The sequence below is a fragment of the Muntiacus reevesi genome, chromosome 2 (genome assembly GCF_963930625.1).
Source record: "Muntiacus reevesi chromosome 2, mMunRee1.1, whole genome shotgun sequence".
Lineage (NCBI taxonomy): Eukaryota > Metazoa > Chordata > Mammalia > Artiodactyla > Cervidae > Muntiacus > Muntiacus reevesi.
Window position 1 is genome coordinate 30,626,795 of NC_089250.1, and position 17,955 is coordinate 30,644,749.

At 39.6% G+C, this 17,955-nt stretch overlaps 1 protein-coding gene across 1 annotated transcript in view; it reads right to left on the minus strand.

Moving 5' to 3' along the window:
- CUBN (cubilin) overlaps positions 1-17,955 on the minus strand; it is a 257,101-nt gene that overhangs the window by 65,140 nt on the left and 174,006 nt on the right. The window contains exons 45-54 of the mRNA XM_065921175.1: positions 17,377-17,555; positions 16,020-16,229; positions 14,924-15,064; positions 13,706-13,887; positions 7,274-7,445; positions 5,970-6,176; positions 5,273-5,422; positions 4,078-4,199; positions 3,285-3,510; positions 1,183-1,370 (exon numbers count right to left, since the gene is read on the minus strand). Coding sequence (XP_065777247.1) covers positions 1,183-1,370; positions 3,285-3,510; positions 4,078-4,199; positions 5,273-5,422; positions 5,970-6,176; positions 7,274-7,445; positions 13,706-13,887; positions 14,924-15,064; positions 16,020-16,229; positions 17,377-17,555 — 1,777 coding nt within the window. The remainder of the gene's footprint in view (positions 1-1,182; positions 1,371-3,284; positions 3,511-4,077; positions 4,200-5,272; positions 5,423-5,969; positions 6,177-7,273; positions 7,446-13,705; positions 13,888-14,923; positions 15,065-16,019; positions 16,230-17,376; positions 17,556-17,955) is intronic.

The following is a 17,955-nucleotide window of genomic DNA, read 5'->3' on the forward strand; positions in this document are numbered from 1 at the left end:
TACATGACAACTGGAAAAACCATAGCCTTGACTAGATGGACCTTTTTTGGCAAAGTAACGTCTCTGCTTTAAAGATATTTATTTTTTGTGTTTGTTTTTTATGTATTATTTGTGTGAAAAGTATTATAAACCTAATACATGACAGTACTATATAGCCAATTGTATTAGCTGGGTACCTAGGCTAACTGTTGGACTAATGAAGAAATTCTTTGGCACTCAACTTCCTTTATGGTCCAGTGAGCATTGAAGAATTGATGCTTTTGAACTCTGGTGCTGGAGAAGACTCTTGATAGTCCCTTGGACTGCAAGGATATCAAACCAGTCCATCCTAAAGGAAATCAGTCCTGAATATTCATTGGAAGGACTGATGCTGAAGCTGAAACTCCAGTACTTTGGCCACCTGATGTGAAGAGCTGACTCACTGGAAAAGACCCTGATGCTGGGAAAGATGGAAGGCAGGAGGAAAAGGGACGACAGAGGATGAGATGGCTGGACGGCATCACCGACTCGATGGACATGAGCTTGAGTAAGCTCCGGGAATTGGTGATGGACAGGGAAACCTGGCATGCTGCAGTCCATGGGGTTGTGAGGAGTCAAACATGACTGAGTGACTGCACTGAAGTGAATGAACAAACTGGACCTATAAACACACTCTTTGGATGGAACTCATCCATACACAGGGGACTGACTGTACCATCACCTTCAAGATACCGAGCAGCTCCAACTCCAAGGCTCCCCAGAGCTGCCACTTCTACTCATTGAGTAGATTTTATATTCCAAGTACTGAGTACTATTTATGTTATTGTATCATATTACCTCTAATGCTAAAAACATTCCTACTAAAGTAGGAATTATTCTCTTCAGTTTACAGTTGAGTGATTTAAAGCCCAAATGTTTAATTGGCTCAGAGAGGAACATGCAGGCGGTAAATGCAAGGGAGGTGGAGTCCAGGCCAAAGTTCTTTCAACTAAAAGGTGTACAGGCTCTCACAGACAGAACATATAAGATGCAAAAAAGCATTTTTTAAACTCTCAGTGGTTGAGGTTTCTCACTTTTTCGTTCAAGAAATCCAAGCAGTGAAATTGTCCTTCTCCTACTTTGAGAGCAATGAGTCATTTCTAGTCTAAACGTTTACGTTCCTGAAACCGGCTTGGCTCCAATTAAATACACAAGCACACTGACCTTCACAAAGCTGTTCTGACACTGTCCATCCCCACTGGGGATGAGGAAGTTGTTGTCAAAGCTGATCTCCAAGTGTTTACTTTGGTGTGTAATGACTGTCCAGGAACATCTGCTGTTCTCGGGAAAATTCTGAGGCCAGTGAGGGGATCTGATTGTACCATTGTTCGAATGAAGTACTCCACCACAACCTGAAAGAATTGTCACGGAAATAGTCATCACCTTGTGAAGAATATAACAATTTTGGTAAACCCAAGGCTTCTGGAGAAGACACATTTGTAAATGAGATTTCAGTGCATCTCTTCTTACATATGAGTCTCTGACCCTCGGAGCAGGTCCACAGCAAGGACTCTCAGCAAGTGTAAGGTCCGTGAAGTCACAGGAACCTTCAGTTGTTACTGTTTGGTTACCCCTGTACTGAACTCACCTGATCCCGTTAATCCATGTCAAAAAGAGAACAGATTTCTACTCTGTCATCAAACAAGAGAAAGAATTTTTACTCCCCTTGAGGCTCTGGTGTATTAATATTTGTGGCCCAACAATCTCAAGCTTTGTTTTTTACTGCCACTAACACATGAGAGTGCAAGTCTATATTCATTTGCAATTTTACTCTAACATACATACATAACATGTCATTTTAATCTAACATAAACAGGAGAAAATGATTTTGAGGAGGGGAAAACTTTCCATTATACAACCTGGTTCATTCACACTGAAATGTCAATGAATGAAAATTAAATTACGGGGATTAAAAGAAAGAAAAATCTAGAATTATTTTGTAATATTAAAATATGTTCTTAATGCATAAGACAAGTGCTCAGGGCTGGTGCACTGAGAAGACCCAGAGGGATGGGATGGAGAGGGAGGCGGGAGGGGGGATCGGGATGGGGAACACATGTAAATCCATGGCTGATTCATGTCAATGTATGGCAAAAGCCACTACAATATTGTAAAGTAATTAGCCTCCAACTAATAAAAATAAATGGAAAAAAAAAATATGTTCTTAAGAGACAACAAAAGAAAAATATGTGAACTTAAAACAAAATGAAGTTAAGAGTTTTCTTTGTATCTTTTGCTTTTTAAACCCTTGGGAAACTAGGGGGTTCATCTCAAACACCCTTCCAAGTCCAACAGCAACCAGTGGGTTAATGAAGGACAGTTTGAATCAAAGCTCTTTTCCACAAAGAGCTTCCTAATCACCCTCCCCGCCCCCACCCCCAACTCTTCTAGAAATAACTGTCCTCTGTCATATTGCAAGGCTATGATGGGATCCTAACAAAAGTATCCAATGCAAGTCTTACATTTTCTGGGGATTTCCATGAAGTTCATAGTTTGCCAGTACAACAATTAATCCTTTGAAACCAGATCTGTTATGTTTTGCCCTGTACAGAGCATTCATTCTAAATCACAAATGTTATCTTATCACTTTGCTGTTCAAAACTCTTCAACTAGCTCCCCACTGCCTGAGGGGTAATTCAGAAGCCAAAGCTCTTCAGGATGTGGTGGTGGTGGTTTAGTCTCTAAGTTGCGTCTGACTCTTGCGGCCCCAGAGACTGTAGCCCACCAGGCTCCTCTGTCCATGGGATTCTCCAAGCAAGAATAGTGGAGTGGGTTGCCATTTCCTTCTCCAGGAGATCTTCAGGACGTGGATGACGGCTTTTACTGCCCTCAACTCACCACTCTGCATCCTGCTTCCAAGCTCAAAATCCTTTAAACTACTTGTGATTCCAGCACATATTTTCTATTACTTGAGATTCCCAAGCTGTGCCATGGCTTTTGCTGATGGAGGCAACATGGTGGAAGTACTTAAATCAAAGTTTCTGGGCTCTGCTGTCTTTACTCAAATCTCAAGTCTTCTGATTATCATCTACACAACTTGGGCGGATTATCAACCCATTTATCCTGCTTCCACCCATGCAAGTGGAGAAAATGTGGATTGATAGTGTGTCTTCTTTAGAAGGCTGTTACATGAGATGACATGTGTAGTGTAAAAATTTAGAATTGAGTCTGACAGAGTAGGTAAGAAATATAGACTTGTTGGATTCGTTAGTAAATTTTAAAACTACATTGATGATAAAAGTAAGTACAGACAGTATTTCTTTTACCTAAAGTCTCTGAGCTCCATGTAGCATAAAATCCACCGTGTTGTATCGAATGGTCTGTATTAAAAATCACCACCAGCTGGTTGGAACCTGACTGGATCGTCCCTGGGTTTAAAATTCCACAGTAGTGTCCTATGATGGGTGATCCAGGAGAACCACCATTCCTCACAGTGATCGAGTCCCAGGCACAGTTTTCATGGGCTTCAATGTCAAAATCATGGAATGTCAGCTGCAGGAGAAAAGAGAAGAAATGAGAAAATACTCTGAGTTATAAATGAGCCTGTCTATGTAGAGTTAGACTGAAGTCCTTCTGCATCCTTTCATTTTAATTTATATAATTTTGTATTTACATATCTTATTTCATTCTCCTTGCCCTTCTCTACTTTTTCTTATTGAAGTTTCTCTTGGAAATTTTCAGAGTGAATATTTCTCCCAGAATGGGAGTCAATTAGGGTCATATTCAGTCCCCTGGACTGGGATGGCAACTTATATCAAGAACATGAAAGCATCTCTATTCCAGATGGAGAATGGTCTTCTACAGAGAGTTTCTCCTGTGTTTGAAAAAGAATGGAATATATTTCATCCTTCATTAACTGTAAATGTGTAGATGCCAATGTATGTACTCCAGTCAGAGAATTTTAGGGAGAAGATGATTTGATGGCAGGATTAAAGTCTATTCTAATCACTTGCTTATTAAAAAGAAAAAAAGAAAAAAACTCTGTCTCCTTCCAAGACACAGTACTTTTGTTGTACAGTTTCAGAAGTATCGATATTTCACCCACTCGTCAGTACTCACATTGATGGTGTGGCCTTGTGGGGCTTCCAATAGCCAAGAACAGTGGGTCAAGCTGTCGTAGGCAGCTGGATAGTTGGGGCTTGAGATCACCCCACTGTCACCTATCTGTATTCCACCACAGTCTGAAATTAGATTTGTAAACTTCTCAGTAAGATAGGAAAAAACCTACAAAATTCTGTAAAGTCAAAGTAAATACTACTTATAGCCATCATACTTTATGATTTTTTAAGAAGGGCAATAAATGGATAAATAGATGAAATTAGATGAAAGCAATGTAAAACTGAAAGTAAAAAGTAAAAAGGTGGAAGATTAGAAATAAAAAGAATCTTATATAGTGTTAATTAAATGGAATCACATAATGAGGGTGGGCTCAAGTTTGATACAAAGGAGAAGGAAGATTGTATGAACCAAAAATGGCAAAACTTGGATGAGCATAGAATAAATGCACCTGACAATAAATGCACTAGGGACAATGTAAAGAATATTGGCTTTCTTGAAAAAATTCGGCCCATGAAAACACATGTATGCTTAAAGAATATGACCAGTACCATAACTAAACAGTTTGTCATTTGACAATAAACACATGCACTATAGTCAGTTATAAAGGTGTACATTAGCACAGAAAGTTGAAAAAGTTAGAAAAAATTTTCTAATTTACAAAAACACATTTTGAAAGCATAGTATGGTATGATGTTCCACAGAAATAATAATGCTTCCAGATGTCTGACGCTTTTCTTTCAATCTGATGAAGAAGAACCAGTTGGCAACCTGGCTGACTGAGTGGATAAGAAATCTCACTCCTTTCCCCAGTCAACTGTCTACTTATAAGAACTGGCTATATTGTCTGCACTGGAGAATGCTACACGTGCACTTGAAAAGAATATGTATTCCACTGTTGTTGCTGGAAGTGTTCTGTAGATGTCAGATTAAGTTGGTTGTTCAGGCCTTATATATCCTTGCTCATTTTCTGTTTAATTGTTATACCAATTAAAATATTATTTTGAGTTGTCTGAAAAAAAAAAGAACTGGGTAGAAAGTATAAATAAAAATGTCTGATTGACATTACCAACAAAACCAACAAATAAACCTAGAAATAAATCTAACAAAATATATGTGAGATCTTTCTGGAAAATATCATTTAAAAATTTATGTATTGTTTTATCACTAGAGTTGGAGAGCTTATCATCAGTCTTACCTGTAAAGGAATACTGTGCATGGAATCCAACATGTTCTACACGCTCATTGGTGACAAAGTGTATCCATACCTGTGGATAAGGTATAACCAACGGCATTCTAGGTTTTGAAGATCCACAAAGTCTCCATATCAGAAGCCCATCGGCATTACCTGAGCAGAACAACGCACCGAGTGTCATTTATATAACTTTTGAAAAATATATTCAACAAATTCAATCAGAATAAACAATAATAATAATAAAAATTTCAAGCTATTCACTGATGCACATTTAAATTCTGGTTTAGTAACTGACATTTCACAAATCCTCTATCTTTCTCGACTACAAAGGAAAGAGTGCCTCATGGTGAAAAAGAATGCTTTTTTAGGTATGGACCTCTTTATCCTAGGTACCATTTTGTTCCAATTCATGTTTTCATAATTATTTTTTATCATATATTTAAACAGAGACACAATTGGTAAAAAACTTTAAAACCTAGGATCTAGCTGTCAACATTGACCCATCTCATTCCGTTTATGGGAGCTATTGTCCTCAGCTGGACACATGCAGAATGATGGTTTTGTCTGAACAGTGTTCTTCTGGACCCTACATACATACATTACAGTCCTTGACTTTCTTCATTGGGAGGTCATTGGACTCCAGGCAAAAGGAGAAAGTTGTAGATATGAATGGGAAAACATGTTCCTTGATTGGACTCACCCACTCGGAACTCAAGGACATCAGATTGACAGTCTTGGTGACTTTCTAGATAAAAATCCTCAAAATGAATGTAAATGGAGGAGTTGCCCTGATTGGGGTTGCTGAGCGTCCATTCGCAGTTTAGGTTTCTTGAATAATTACTGACTCCGTCATAGCCAGGAGAAGTAAAGTTTCCTTCAGGGAAACTTGTAAGGGACCCACCGCACACTGAGGAAATAGAAGGCAGCAAAGACTAGTTGTCAGACTCAGGCCATAGAAGATACACATGTGACAGAAAAAATAACTATAATAACCACAGCAGTCTTTTTCTTTATTGCTTTGATTTGTTTTTCCAGATGAAGTCAGGGTTGTGGTTAAAGGGCTGGCTCATCACACCAACAACTATAGAAGTTGTTTCTGTGGGTTTAGAAAGAAAGATGCACAAAAATAAGCAACTCCTTTATTTCCCTGAAGGTGTAGATTAGGTGAGTGAGGTTTGGCTAAGTCAGTATCTTCTAATATGAGCCCACTGTTCACTAATATTTCATTTAAAATAATATCCAAATATAATGGTGGCCCTGATGGCTTCTGATTAGGAATCCTCCACTTGACCTGAGAATTTAATTGAATAAAAGAGATAATAAATTTAATACTGGCATTGCAATGAATTTGCTCCTTTTAAAAGGGAATGAATATTCTTTGTATCAATGCAATAAGGGTTTTTTTTTTAAATATCCAATTCCACTCTTCCTAAAGTTTAAAGTTCTTAGATAATAACACCAATCCACAAAGTAGGAGGATATTTACAGTAGAAAGGCCATTATCTCGCTTAATTTTAAATATCCCATATCGTATGTGAACCCCACATTCATGTATGCTGGAAGTCTATATCTGGATAGATGGAGGAATAAGGAACAATACAATCTGTCTTCAGTTGCATTAGTTATCCGCTGGGAGTAAGCTACCTTCCAAGAGATTTCTGTCCTTTTTCAGGACAGAGAACTGACCAGGGGCTGTGGGACTGGCAGTCGTCTATAATGGTGACACTGCATGGAACTCAGCTAGAAGCTCTTCTAACAGCATTTTTTTTAACTTTTCTAATTCGCAATAGCAGTTTTATTTCCAAAACTAGAAGTTTTCATCTTTTGTTTCTGGGCTTTTTGGTTGAGTTTTGTATCTGGCTAGGTTTGTCTTTCGTGGAAGATTCCAGGTGTAACCTTGATCTCTGAGGGGGAACACGGATGACTCCGCTGCTGTTGGCAGCAGCTGCAGGTCACTTGTCATGTAGATGGTGACACAGGTGTATTCACAGCAGCTGCTATTACCTGCATCTTCACTGGATGTGTAGGAGGCAGTGAAGCCGCCGTACGGCCTGGACCCATCTGTGAAATAAATGACCTTCATTGTATTTCCTGAAGATCTGATCTCATTGCTGCCATTAACGCTACTGCACAGCTTCTCCAGCTGGGGTGAGTTACTTCTAATGCCATTAAATACCTGTTGAAAAAAACAGTTTAACCTTTAGACATAGCCCGTCTAGGAGTTTATGTTCCCAGCCTAGACATGCTTCCTTCTAAGGAAACTCTGAGCTAAAATGAATTATTTCACAATATGGGCACTTGACCCAGGGTCACAAGCCAGTGCATCGCCCGCAGCGCATTTTGTGCCCTCAGGGTCACTGTACAAAAATGGAAGCATTGCAGTCATGCCCTCCTGCCACATAGTGACAAGTAAAAAACCGCTGTGCTCTTTGCAACGGGAAACTGTGCTCGAAATGTAAAGCAGCTATGCCAACATGCTTACGGCTTAGTTCACGGAGTTCACTGGGGAGCAGTTTTTCTTAGCAATGCATCAGGACCTTTGACATCGGCAAAGAGAGTTTAAACATTAGTCTCTGATGAACTGAAGTATAGAAGAACTCAAATATTTTTAAATGCCTTGAAAAGTGATTTTTAAAAAATCAATCTCAATATAATAGTTCTTTCCTAATTACTTATGCACTCAAAGCTTCAACTTTCTTACAAGTTTGAACTTTTAAAAATGGATCTGAGTATTGTGGACTCCAAAATATTAAACAACTCCAGTTATGCACATGGTTATGATAATTGGCAAAATATTCTTCTACTTCTGTCCAAAAGCAAGTGGATATCTAGGATAGCTCAAGAAAGACCTAGAAGGAACTAAATAGTAAATGATGGAGTGAGTGACAGTTCTGTTTTTAAAAAGGATTGGAATGGCTTACAGTTAGGAACAATGAGGCTGAATATGACATTGAGAGCTACGGAGGTGGATACTGTATTCCATACAAAAGCTGTATGCTTTTCTGTCTACTGTAATTGACCATTAAATGTAGCTATTTGAGGGCTTCTGGTTTAAAGTGTCTTCCAGCTCATAGGAATGGACCCAACATTTCTTATCATTTACTGAGCACAAACAACATGCCAGACTCTATTAATAACCCACTTAGATTACCTTATCAAATTAGCAAACTAACCTCTCAGACATACTATATTACCCCTGTTTTCCAGGTTAAGACACCAGAATTCAGAAAGATTATGCCACTTGGCACAGTTTAAAGAGCCAGTAATAATAAAATTGGGATTCAAATTATGCCTCTGATTCCAAACCACGAAATAATGCATAGGAAACAGGAGAGAAGTATTTCAATAATTCTAAAAATGGGAATGGGCAACACATTGCCAGAATCAAAAGGGATTATTTGCAACTACAAGGATAATATGTGCAAAACTATGATCAATGGCCATTGTGTCTCCCCAGCATCTGCCCTGAGTGTAAAATCACAGTGACTAAGAATTGTGAGGCATCATTTATCATGCAAACCCCTGCTTTTAGGAGGAACAAGAGGGCTGTTTCCACATTCCTCCTCTACTCCTCTTCGAACTGAGAAACTAAAACTCTTGGAAAACAGTGGGGTAAGAAGTAGGTTTGTGAAATTCAGGACAAAAAATGCGCTAAAAGCAGGAATACAATGGGGCATTCGGCTCATTGTTTTGCACATGGGATGGTGTGGCTTTCCCACTCCTCCATCTGGGCACAGCGTGAGACAGGCAGCCAGTCTGAAGGAATGGTATGCTTAGATCACTGCATGAGGTACTGGTCTGGAAGTGGCTTGCTCAGAGCCACCCTTGAGCAACCTGTAGATCTCAGGAAGAGTCCCTACCTCCTTCCTTCCTTCCTCGCTTCCTTTTTTCTTTCAGTCAAGTTCTCAACAAATAAAGGATAAATAGAAAACAAGCCACATCCTGCTGTTTGGAGCAGAATGAAGAGGAAACAACACAAGCATGGAACTCATAAAAATGTATTTCAAAGAAAGGAATTTGGACATTGTATTAAAGATCCAGAAATTTATTCTGAAAGTGATTCTTTGATGCTTTAACCTCAGGGGTGAGGGTGTGGGGAAGACCTGTAATATGATATTCGTGGTTTCCCTGATTTAACGGTCAGATACCCCCTCGGTCACCCTTCCCCGCCTCCTCCCCGCCCCACCCCGACCCCGAGTGAAGCCCACAAGTTGATGGCTCCAGTCACACACAGACAGCTTCCCATGGCCTTTTAGCACTTAATACTTAAATAGAAATGAAGAGTCAAGGGTCAGTAGACATTTAGGGAAACATCCAATGTAAAAACCAGAGACTAATATAATGGGAGAGAGGGACTTGAAGGAGACTGACTCCCAAAAAAGCAATAAAAAGTCTCAAAATTATGATTAACATATTTGACATACATAATACAGTACAAAGAATAAGGGTAGAATAAAGATAATTATAGGTATACACGTACTCAAAAACTTTGTCACCCATGTCTATGTCCTTAGAGAGCCATGAGAGCATGCGCCTTACCTCAAAGAGGAAATTAACCAAGAATGGGAAACACTCACATCATAAAGCCAGGTGTCATAAAGTCCAGGAGATGGATGAAGGAACTTGCAAAAATGAAGATGAAGGGAAATCTGGGCATGGCAGTAGGAATCAGACTTGCAGCTGATGGGCAAAGGCTCAAGTGAATGTTCCTTTCTAAGGAAAATGAATGGAGCCGATGGAAGTGTTTTATCATATAAGGTGGGGATGTACACCTGGAGTGCGGAACGTGTGGAAGAATTAGTGATTAAAAAGCCTTTGACTATGTGGATCACAACAAACTGTGGAAAATTCTTAAAGAGATGGGAATACCAGACCACCTGACCTGCCTCCTGAGAAATCTGTATGCAGGTCAAGAAGCAATAGTTAGAACTTGACATGGAACAACAGACTGGTTCCAAAGGAGTATGTCACGGCTGTATACTGTCACCCTGCTTATTTAACTTATATCCAGAGTACGTCATGCGAAATGCCAGGCTGGATGAAGCACAGGCTGGAATCAAGATTGCTGGGAGAAATATCAATAACCTCAGATATGCAGATGACACCACCCTTGATGAAAATGAAAGAGGAGAGTGAAAAAGTTGGCTTAAAGATCAACATTCAGAAAATTAAGATCATGGCATCCAGTCCCATCATTTCATGGCATCACTAGATGGGGAAACAGTAGAAATAGGGGCTGACTTTATTTTCTTTGGCTCCAAAATCACTGCAGATGGTGACTGCAGCCATGAAATTAAAAGACGCTTACTCCTTGGAAGAAAAGCTATGACCAACCTAGACAGCATATTAAAAAGCAGAGACGTTACTTTGCCAACAAAGGTCCGTCTAGTCAAAGCTATGGTTTTTTCCAGTGGTCATGTATGGATGTGAGAGTTTGACTATAAAGAAAGCTAAGCGCCAAAGAACTGATGTTTTTGAACCGTGGTGTTGGAGAAGACTCTTGAAACTCCCTTGGACTGCAAGGAGATCCAGCCAGTCCATACTAAAGGAAATCAGTCCTGAATATTCATTGGAAGGACTGATGCTGAAGCTGAAACTCCAATGCTTTGGCTACTTGATGAGAAGAACTGACTCATTGGAAAAAACCCTGATGCTGGGAAAGACTGAAGCCGGGAGGAGAAGGGACGACAGAGAATGAGGTGGTTGGATGGCATCACCGATGTGATGGATATGAGTTTGAGTAGGTTCTGGGAGTTGGTGATGGACAGAGAGGCCTGGCGTGCTGCAGTCCATGGGGTCACAAAGAGTCAGACTCGACTGAGCAAATAAATTGAACATAGAAAATAACACACACACACACACACACACACACACAACCACGAAAATGTAAAACCGGGCACAATTATTACTTGGAAAATCAAAAGCAAATGCTACCAGAGTATAATACTTCATTTAAGTGGGAGTGATGTTTTCATAGGAATATTCATGTAACCCCTGAGTAACAATTTAAACAAAATCTGTGACAGGAGTATTTGGGGAGGTAGTTGGGGGCGGTAACTGAATTTCGAGTACCCCCATGTGCATTTGTGGTGATCCTGGGGTGGTTTTTGAAGACAGTTAAATCCTCATCTTCCACAGTTGAATGTGGATAATGTCTAAGACAAAACAAACAAAAAAAAAAGTAGCAGTCACATAGGAATATTATTTTCAAATAATGACATAACTATCAAAAGATGTAGCTGAATGAGTAGAAAAGGGTGCCTTTGGCATTTATGATTCAGAGACGGGGAAATGACAAGCAGGACATGATTCAAAATTTGTGGTTGATGCTGTAAATTTTATTTTATTATTTGAGTTTTGAAACTATGACTTTTCTTACTATCTTTCCTGTAGGGCATGTGAGTACTCTGCTGGTAAGATTTCTAATGATTATGTTTCAATATGATCTCAAAGGAAAAAAGACTTTTAGCATAAACCTCAAAATTTTAGTAATGGTTGTGTGGGATTCCAAGTATTTTTCTGTTTTTTATTTTCTCAGCTCTACAAAAATGATTCAATAGCATTCATTGTATCTATATTGAGAAAAAATTGATGAAAATTAGTACAGAAATGAATTTCTGTCACCTAAATACAACTACATAGTATTATGCATTGCCAAGAAAAGATAAGAAAATGCTTCAAAATATGATATAGTGAGAGTGATTCGATTTTTTTTCTACTTCATTCTTGTTTCTGTATTATTCGTTCAACAAGAGGAAAAATGTTCCTTCAAAATAAGCAAGCTTGGTCCAAAATTTCCAGGCTTTCAAATAAGAGAAATCACACTGGGCTCTGTAATTCTCAATATTTGACAGAAGACAACATTTTGGTCCTTCAGATATTAGATCTAAGAAGCAAAATCTGAAGTTTGAATATGATTATTTTAGGGCAATACAAACAGAGTAACATACAGAGATGTTTCATATTTTTGAAATTCACTATCCAGTAGGAGACAATGAAATGAAAACAAAGGTGGCTATTTTTAAAAAGGATAGTGACAGTCCTTCAACTATTGATCGATTCAACAATTGCTTTGTTTGTTATGAGTGAGTCACTGGGGATTTATCAGGGAACGAAGCCAAGTGCGCGTCCTCGTGAGTGGAGCTTACATTCTAGTCTGGGCAGCAGACAATATACAAACAAATAAATACATGGACTGTGAGCTGTTATGAAGTGCTGTGAAATCAGTAATGCAAGAAAAGGGCCAGGCCCGAGTGGGGTGGGGTCTATTTAATGAAGGTACTTAGGGAAGGCTTCTCAGATCTAGTCATCTGAGCAGACCCCGGAATGGACGAAGGGCATGCACGAGCGAGAAGGAGCATTCCAGACAGAGGCAACGGTGCATGGGAAGTGGTCACACGGATATCTTAGCCCAAATCAAGGAACAGAAAGGAGGCCAGGGTGGCTGGAGAGGAGGGGAATGTGAAATAAGAACATGGGCAAGAGAACGAAGGGGCAGCATATAACGTACGGCCAGTCGGGCCATTGTGAAGATTTCGGATATCCCCCCAAGTGAGATAAGAGGTCATTAGAAGATTTTCAAGGAAAGCAACATGACCTGATTTAGGTTTAAACTCATCACACTGGCTGCTGTGTTGAGATGCAGAGAGACAAGAGTGGAAGTAGAGAGACCAAATGGAAGTTATTGAAATAAATCTGAATGAGTAGTGGTGGTGGTGGTGGTGGATATAAGGAGAAGTAGTTAGTTTCTGGATTTTTTATAAAGATACAGCCAACAAGACTTGCTTATGGATACAGTATAAGGTGAGAGAGAAAGGACTCCAAAACAGACATCTAGGCTTTGGGCCTGAGCAACCACAAATCTGGAATAGTTATTTAGTGAGATAACAAAGACTGGAGAAAGGGAAAGTTGGGTGGAGAAATATACTAATATTCAGCTATAGTTTATATAGTATGAATGCATATATGTGTCATCTCACAGTTCATACTGAGGGATTTCATTTGCTTTCTTAATCTCAAAGCTGAGCTTGGCAACCTCAGGACATCTGCCAGCAATAATTAGGCAGGACCACCCATCTGCTTAAAACTTTTGGTGGTGTCTTGTTCTGTCACTCTAGTCCCAGTTAGTTATTTGCTACCCAAAGGCTCAACTTTTCTGTTTACGCAGGTTTTCCACATGTAATGATCATTTGCTTTAAAATTTATCCTGCCCATGACCCTGATGTAGGCTGAGATAACTGTATCCTAAAACAGCTTTTACAAATATTTTGGCCAACATTTATTGTGACTTTGTTTTATCTAAAACACTTAGAATTTGTGTGATATAGAGTTGCACGCAGGGGAATATTCCTGACCTAGTTTTCTGACTGTGATTTATGGGTCAATAAGCTCCTTAAACAATGGACTATAACATCGCTGGCTGCAGGGGACACTTACTGTCACATGCTCACTGCTGCAGAATGGATGGGCTTCCAGCCTCAGGCTGTTAAAGGTGAGGGTGACCTGCCTCCCTTCCTGCACGGTGATTCTCCATTCACACATCCAGCCATGAGGGTTAGGGTTCCGGTAGTTGGGAGAAATGAATGTTCCAGAGGGGGCCTGGAGATCCCCACCACACGCTGAAGGGAAAATAAAACAAAAACAAGAAAACTTCCAATTTGATCCTGTAAGGAATGTTCTCAAAAGTAAAGCATTTTTTATTGCCCCACTGGACAAAATTATTGCTCTTATTTATCACTGTAAGTATGCGAGGACTCTTTCTGATATTTAATACTCAATCTCTGCTTCCATGGATCATAGGGCTTCCCTGGAAGCTCAGCTGGTAAAGAACCTGCCTGCAATGTGGGAGACCTGGGTTCAATCCCTGGGTCAGGAAGATCCCCTGGAGAAGGGAATGGCAGCCCACTCCAATATCCTTGCCTGGAGAATTCCATGGACAGAGGAGCCTGGTGGGCTACAGTCCATGGGGTTGCAAAGAGTTGGACACAACTGAGCGACTAACACTTTCATTTTCTCTCCATGGATCATATTGATAGTTCACTGGCAACCGTTTGTCATCCTGACCAAAGAACTATGAGAGACCAGTAAGCATAGTAACCATCAGAGTCTGAAAGCAGAAGGCTCAGATGATCATCCAGTGTTTTCACAACAAGATCTTTATTTCACCTGAGCTTGTCAGGGTGCTTGGAACACAAATCCTAAATTACTGAAGCAATAAGGGACTGGCCTTCTTCAGATGAGATGTGGTGAAGGCTCTTGTCTCCTCACACCCTCTCAGCATTAGATCGTTTTCTTTGTAGCACTGATTGCATTTGTGACTTTTCATTTATTGGTGTGACTATCTGATTACTGTCTACCTCCTGCTAGACTACTGAGGTTCAAGGAGACATGGGCCATGGTGTCTTGTCCAGCTTATTTAACACCAGTGTCTAAGTAGAGTGTCTATTCAGTATAGCTGCTCAGAAATATATTAATATGTATTATATTAATACATATTACTGGATTGGCAAAAAAAATTCATTCATTTTTCCCATAACAGCTTACAGGAAAACACAAATGAACTTTTTGACCAACCCATTATTTATATATATGTAACATGATATATATATGTGTGTGTGTGTATGTGTGTATTTTTCAATGAATCAACAAACTTACCTTCCAAGCTGGAGTCAAACCGTAGTCTGAATCCTGAGGCAGAGAGAGAGTCGTCTGTGACAAACCTGACCAAAGCAACGTTGCTGGAAGTGTCTACGCTGTTGGGAATGCTGCTTCCACAGTATCTGCCCAATAAGGTACCTGTGAGAGTGAAATAAGTATGAAGCATGTATAAGTCCAGGGGGTTGATTTCACTTAACCTCTACTTGAGATATTTGGCATTCCCGAAGAAAATAATCATAGATAAGACCCTGCCCAGGAAGAAACGGTGACCTCTGGCAAAAGAAGTAGGTCAAACATGAATACAAATTGATATATGCAAATACATGAAGATGAGTGACAAAAACAGCAACCAGGTAGAACCAAGAGCATCAGCACAACAAGGAAAGTTGGCTCAGTTGGTTGTGAAATGGTCCAAGGAGAAAGAGTGGGAAGCATCCATCTCATATCATTTCCATGGTGTATCACCCTTAACTCTATGGCTGATTCATGTCAATGTATGACAAAACCCACTGAAATATTGTGAAGCAATTAGCCTCCAACTAATAAAAAAAAAATTTTTTTTTGGCTGTGGTGGGTCTTCACTATGGTACACAGACTTCTTTCGTTCTACTCCATAATGTGCAGGCTTAGTAGTTGTGACATACAGGTTTAGTGGCTCCGTGGCATGTGGGATCTTAATTTCCTGACCAGGGATCAAACTCATGTCCTCTGCATTGCAAGGTGAATTCTTAAACACTGGACCGCCAGGGAAGTCCCAGTATATTATCCTTTCCTCTCCTTCCCTTATAGGATGCCCCTCAAATATCTAGCTGTGGCCCTGGAAGGTCCCCTGGAAGAGGGTGCCTTCCCACACAGTGCTCTCTCAATGTGGTCCCAGGATAAGCTCTACAATGACCCCTGGGCTTTGGACACCACTTTTTCATAGGTAAGGAATGAGGAAGAGAAATGCTGAACAGTCCATAGCTAACTGATCTGCACTTCTTCGCAAGAAACAAACTCTTGCCTTTCTTGGAAATGAGGGTATTTCAGAGGCTGAATGAGTAACAGGTGAAAATAGACACCTCCCAAAAGATAGCAGACATATTTCACTGACCAGATGTATGGTTTTCCCAGATTTCCACAAAGTCTCGTTCACAACCAGACGAATTCTGAAGGTTAAAGTCTTCAAAGTGGATGGTGAGATAGTGTCCCATGGGCCCCCGGAGACGCCACTCACAGAATAAGTCGTCTGTGTATGGTTGTGTTGGGTATCCGTTGCTCTCAATGACACCGCTTTGCCCTGTCACTGTTCCCCCACATGGGGCTGCAGAAAAAGAGCAATATGCTATTACGGTTTCTTGGAAATTTAACCAGCACATTGAAAAGCTTTTCGGTGCCAAGTGAATATAAACTGAAGCTTTAAAAATGGTGGAAATGTTTAGTTTGTGCTTCCCTTATTGTATGAAATCTGCTATTGATGTACAGAGAAATGATACCATGAGTCCAATATAATAATGGGAAAGGGAAGATGGAAAGACTGCTGAATGGCATATCCTGTGATGTCTCATGAATTCTCTCAGGACAGTGTGTAAGGGCTACTAACTGCAAGCAGGTTTCTTTCCAGAACTAACTGATAGATTGATAAGAGCTGCCTAGCAGCCTGGGTTGGTGATTCTGAGCTTAAGCTCAACTAGAACTGATGCTGTGGTTGATTAGTTATGCCTGTGATTTCTAGTTTCTCAAATAAACGTGCTACTGCAGTGATGGGTACCTCAGGGCCTTGAAAATTATTATCCTATTATTTCTTATCAGCTGGATGTGAGAGACTGAATTATATGCAATTTTCCTCAGGCTATAAAAGACCTATGGTATAGGTTAAATATTGTTACAACCAGGCTTTTTGAGTTTTGAGTGTCTCAAATATGTTTGGTTTGGGTTCAGACCCATTAGATACTAAACTCTATGTAACTGTGACCATCTTGTAGTGAATCTTCAGAATGCATATTTATAATTTATTTTTTAAAGGAAAGAAATCAAAACACTGAGTGAATGACTTGGTGCTAGAGATTTAGGGGGAAAACATCTCGAATTATCCATTAATGTTGAGGAGGTCAAAGCCATGGTTCTAAAAACTAGCCATCTGATTGCTAAACAGTTTTACTATCTAAAGTAATATTACACATATTTTATGACAAGAGGAAGAAACAAGAATTTAATTGAATATGTAAAAATTAAGAGAAAAATAAAAATATTCAAGTATACAAAAAAGTGTTTTAAGATGGAAATTAAAGTAAAAATTAAAATTGATAAATGACTTTGTGGCTTTAAACATTCACATTCCTTACTTATATCAGTTATAAAATAACTGTTAAAATTAGGCAGATAGACTTCTTTAAAAATGGCATTTTTTTTAAAGTTTTAATGCAATCATTCTGTCATGACTTTCTTATTGAATAGAAAAATGTCATTACCTATAGAATACTTGGCTTTGAATCCCACATGAGTGGGGCTGTTGTCTGACCGGAATCTCAAATACATCACCTCTCCTGAGGACAACTGACTGATGGGCAGAGATGTCCCACAAAACTTGGAAAGTATTGGTGCGTTTGAGTCAGCTCCATCTCGCAACTCAAGGTAACTGGACGTACAGCTAAAGTGGAAAGAAGATTCTGTTTAATTTGTAAAGTCAATGGCTTTGACATATTTTGATAGCAAAGACTTCACTTTCTCCAAGGGCATAATGAAATCATTACTTCTGTAGCACCAGGTACACATCACAGGATAGACACCACAACAGAGTCTATATAAGTGGCGTGTCACTTCAAAATGCTGTGTAATATCTTTCCGAGACATAACACACTCCAGTTTGGAGCTCAAAAAGACAGGTTTTATATTTACCACACTGAAGGTTTTCTATTTACTCACCTTCCACATTCTGTTAGTCCTAGAAACGTAAAAGCCATTCTCAAATCAACCCCTTGTTGTATATTTATTTGTTTAGTCACTCAGTCATGTTCAACTCTGCGACTGCATGGACTGTAGCCTGTCAG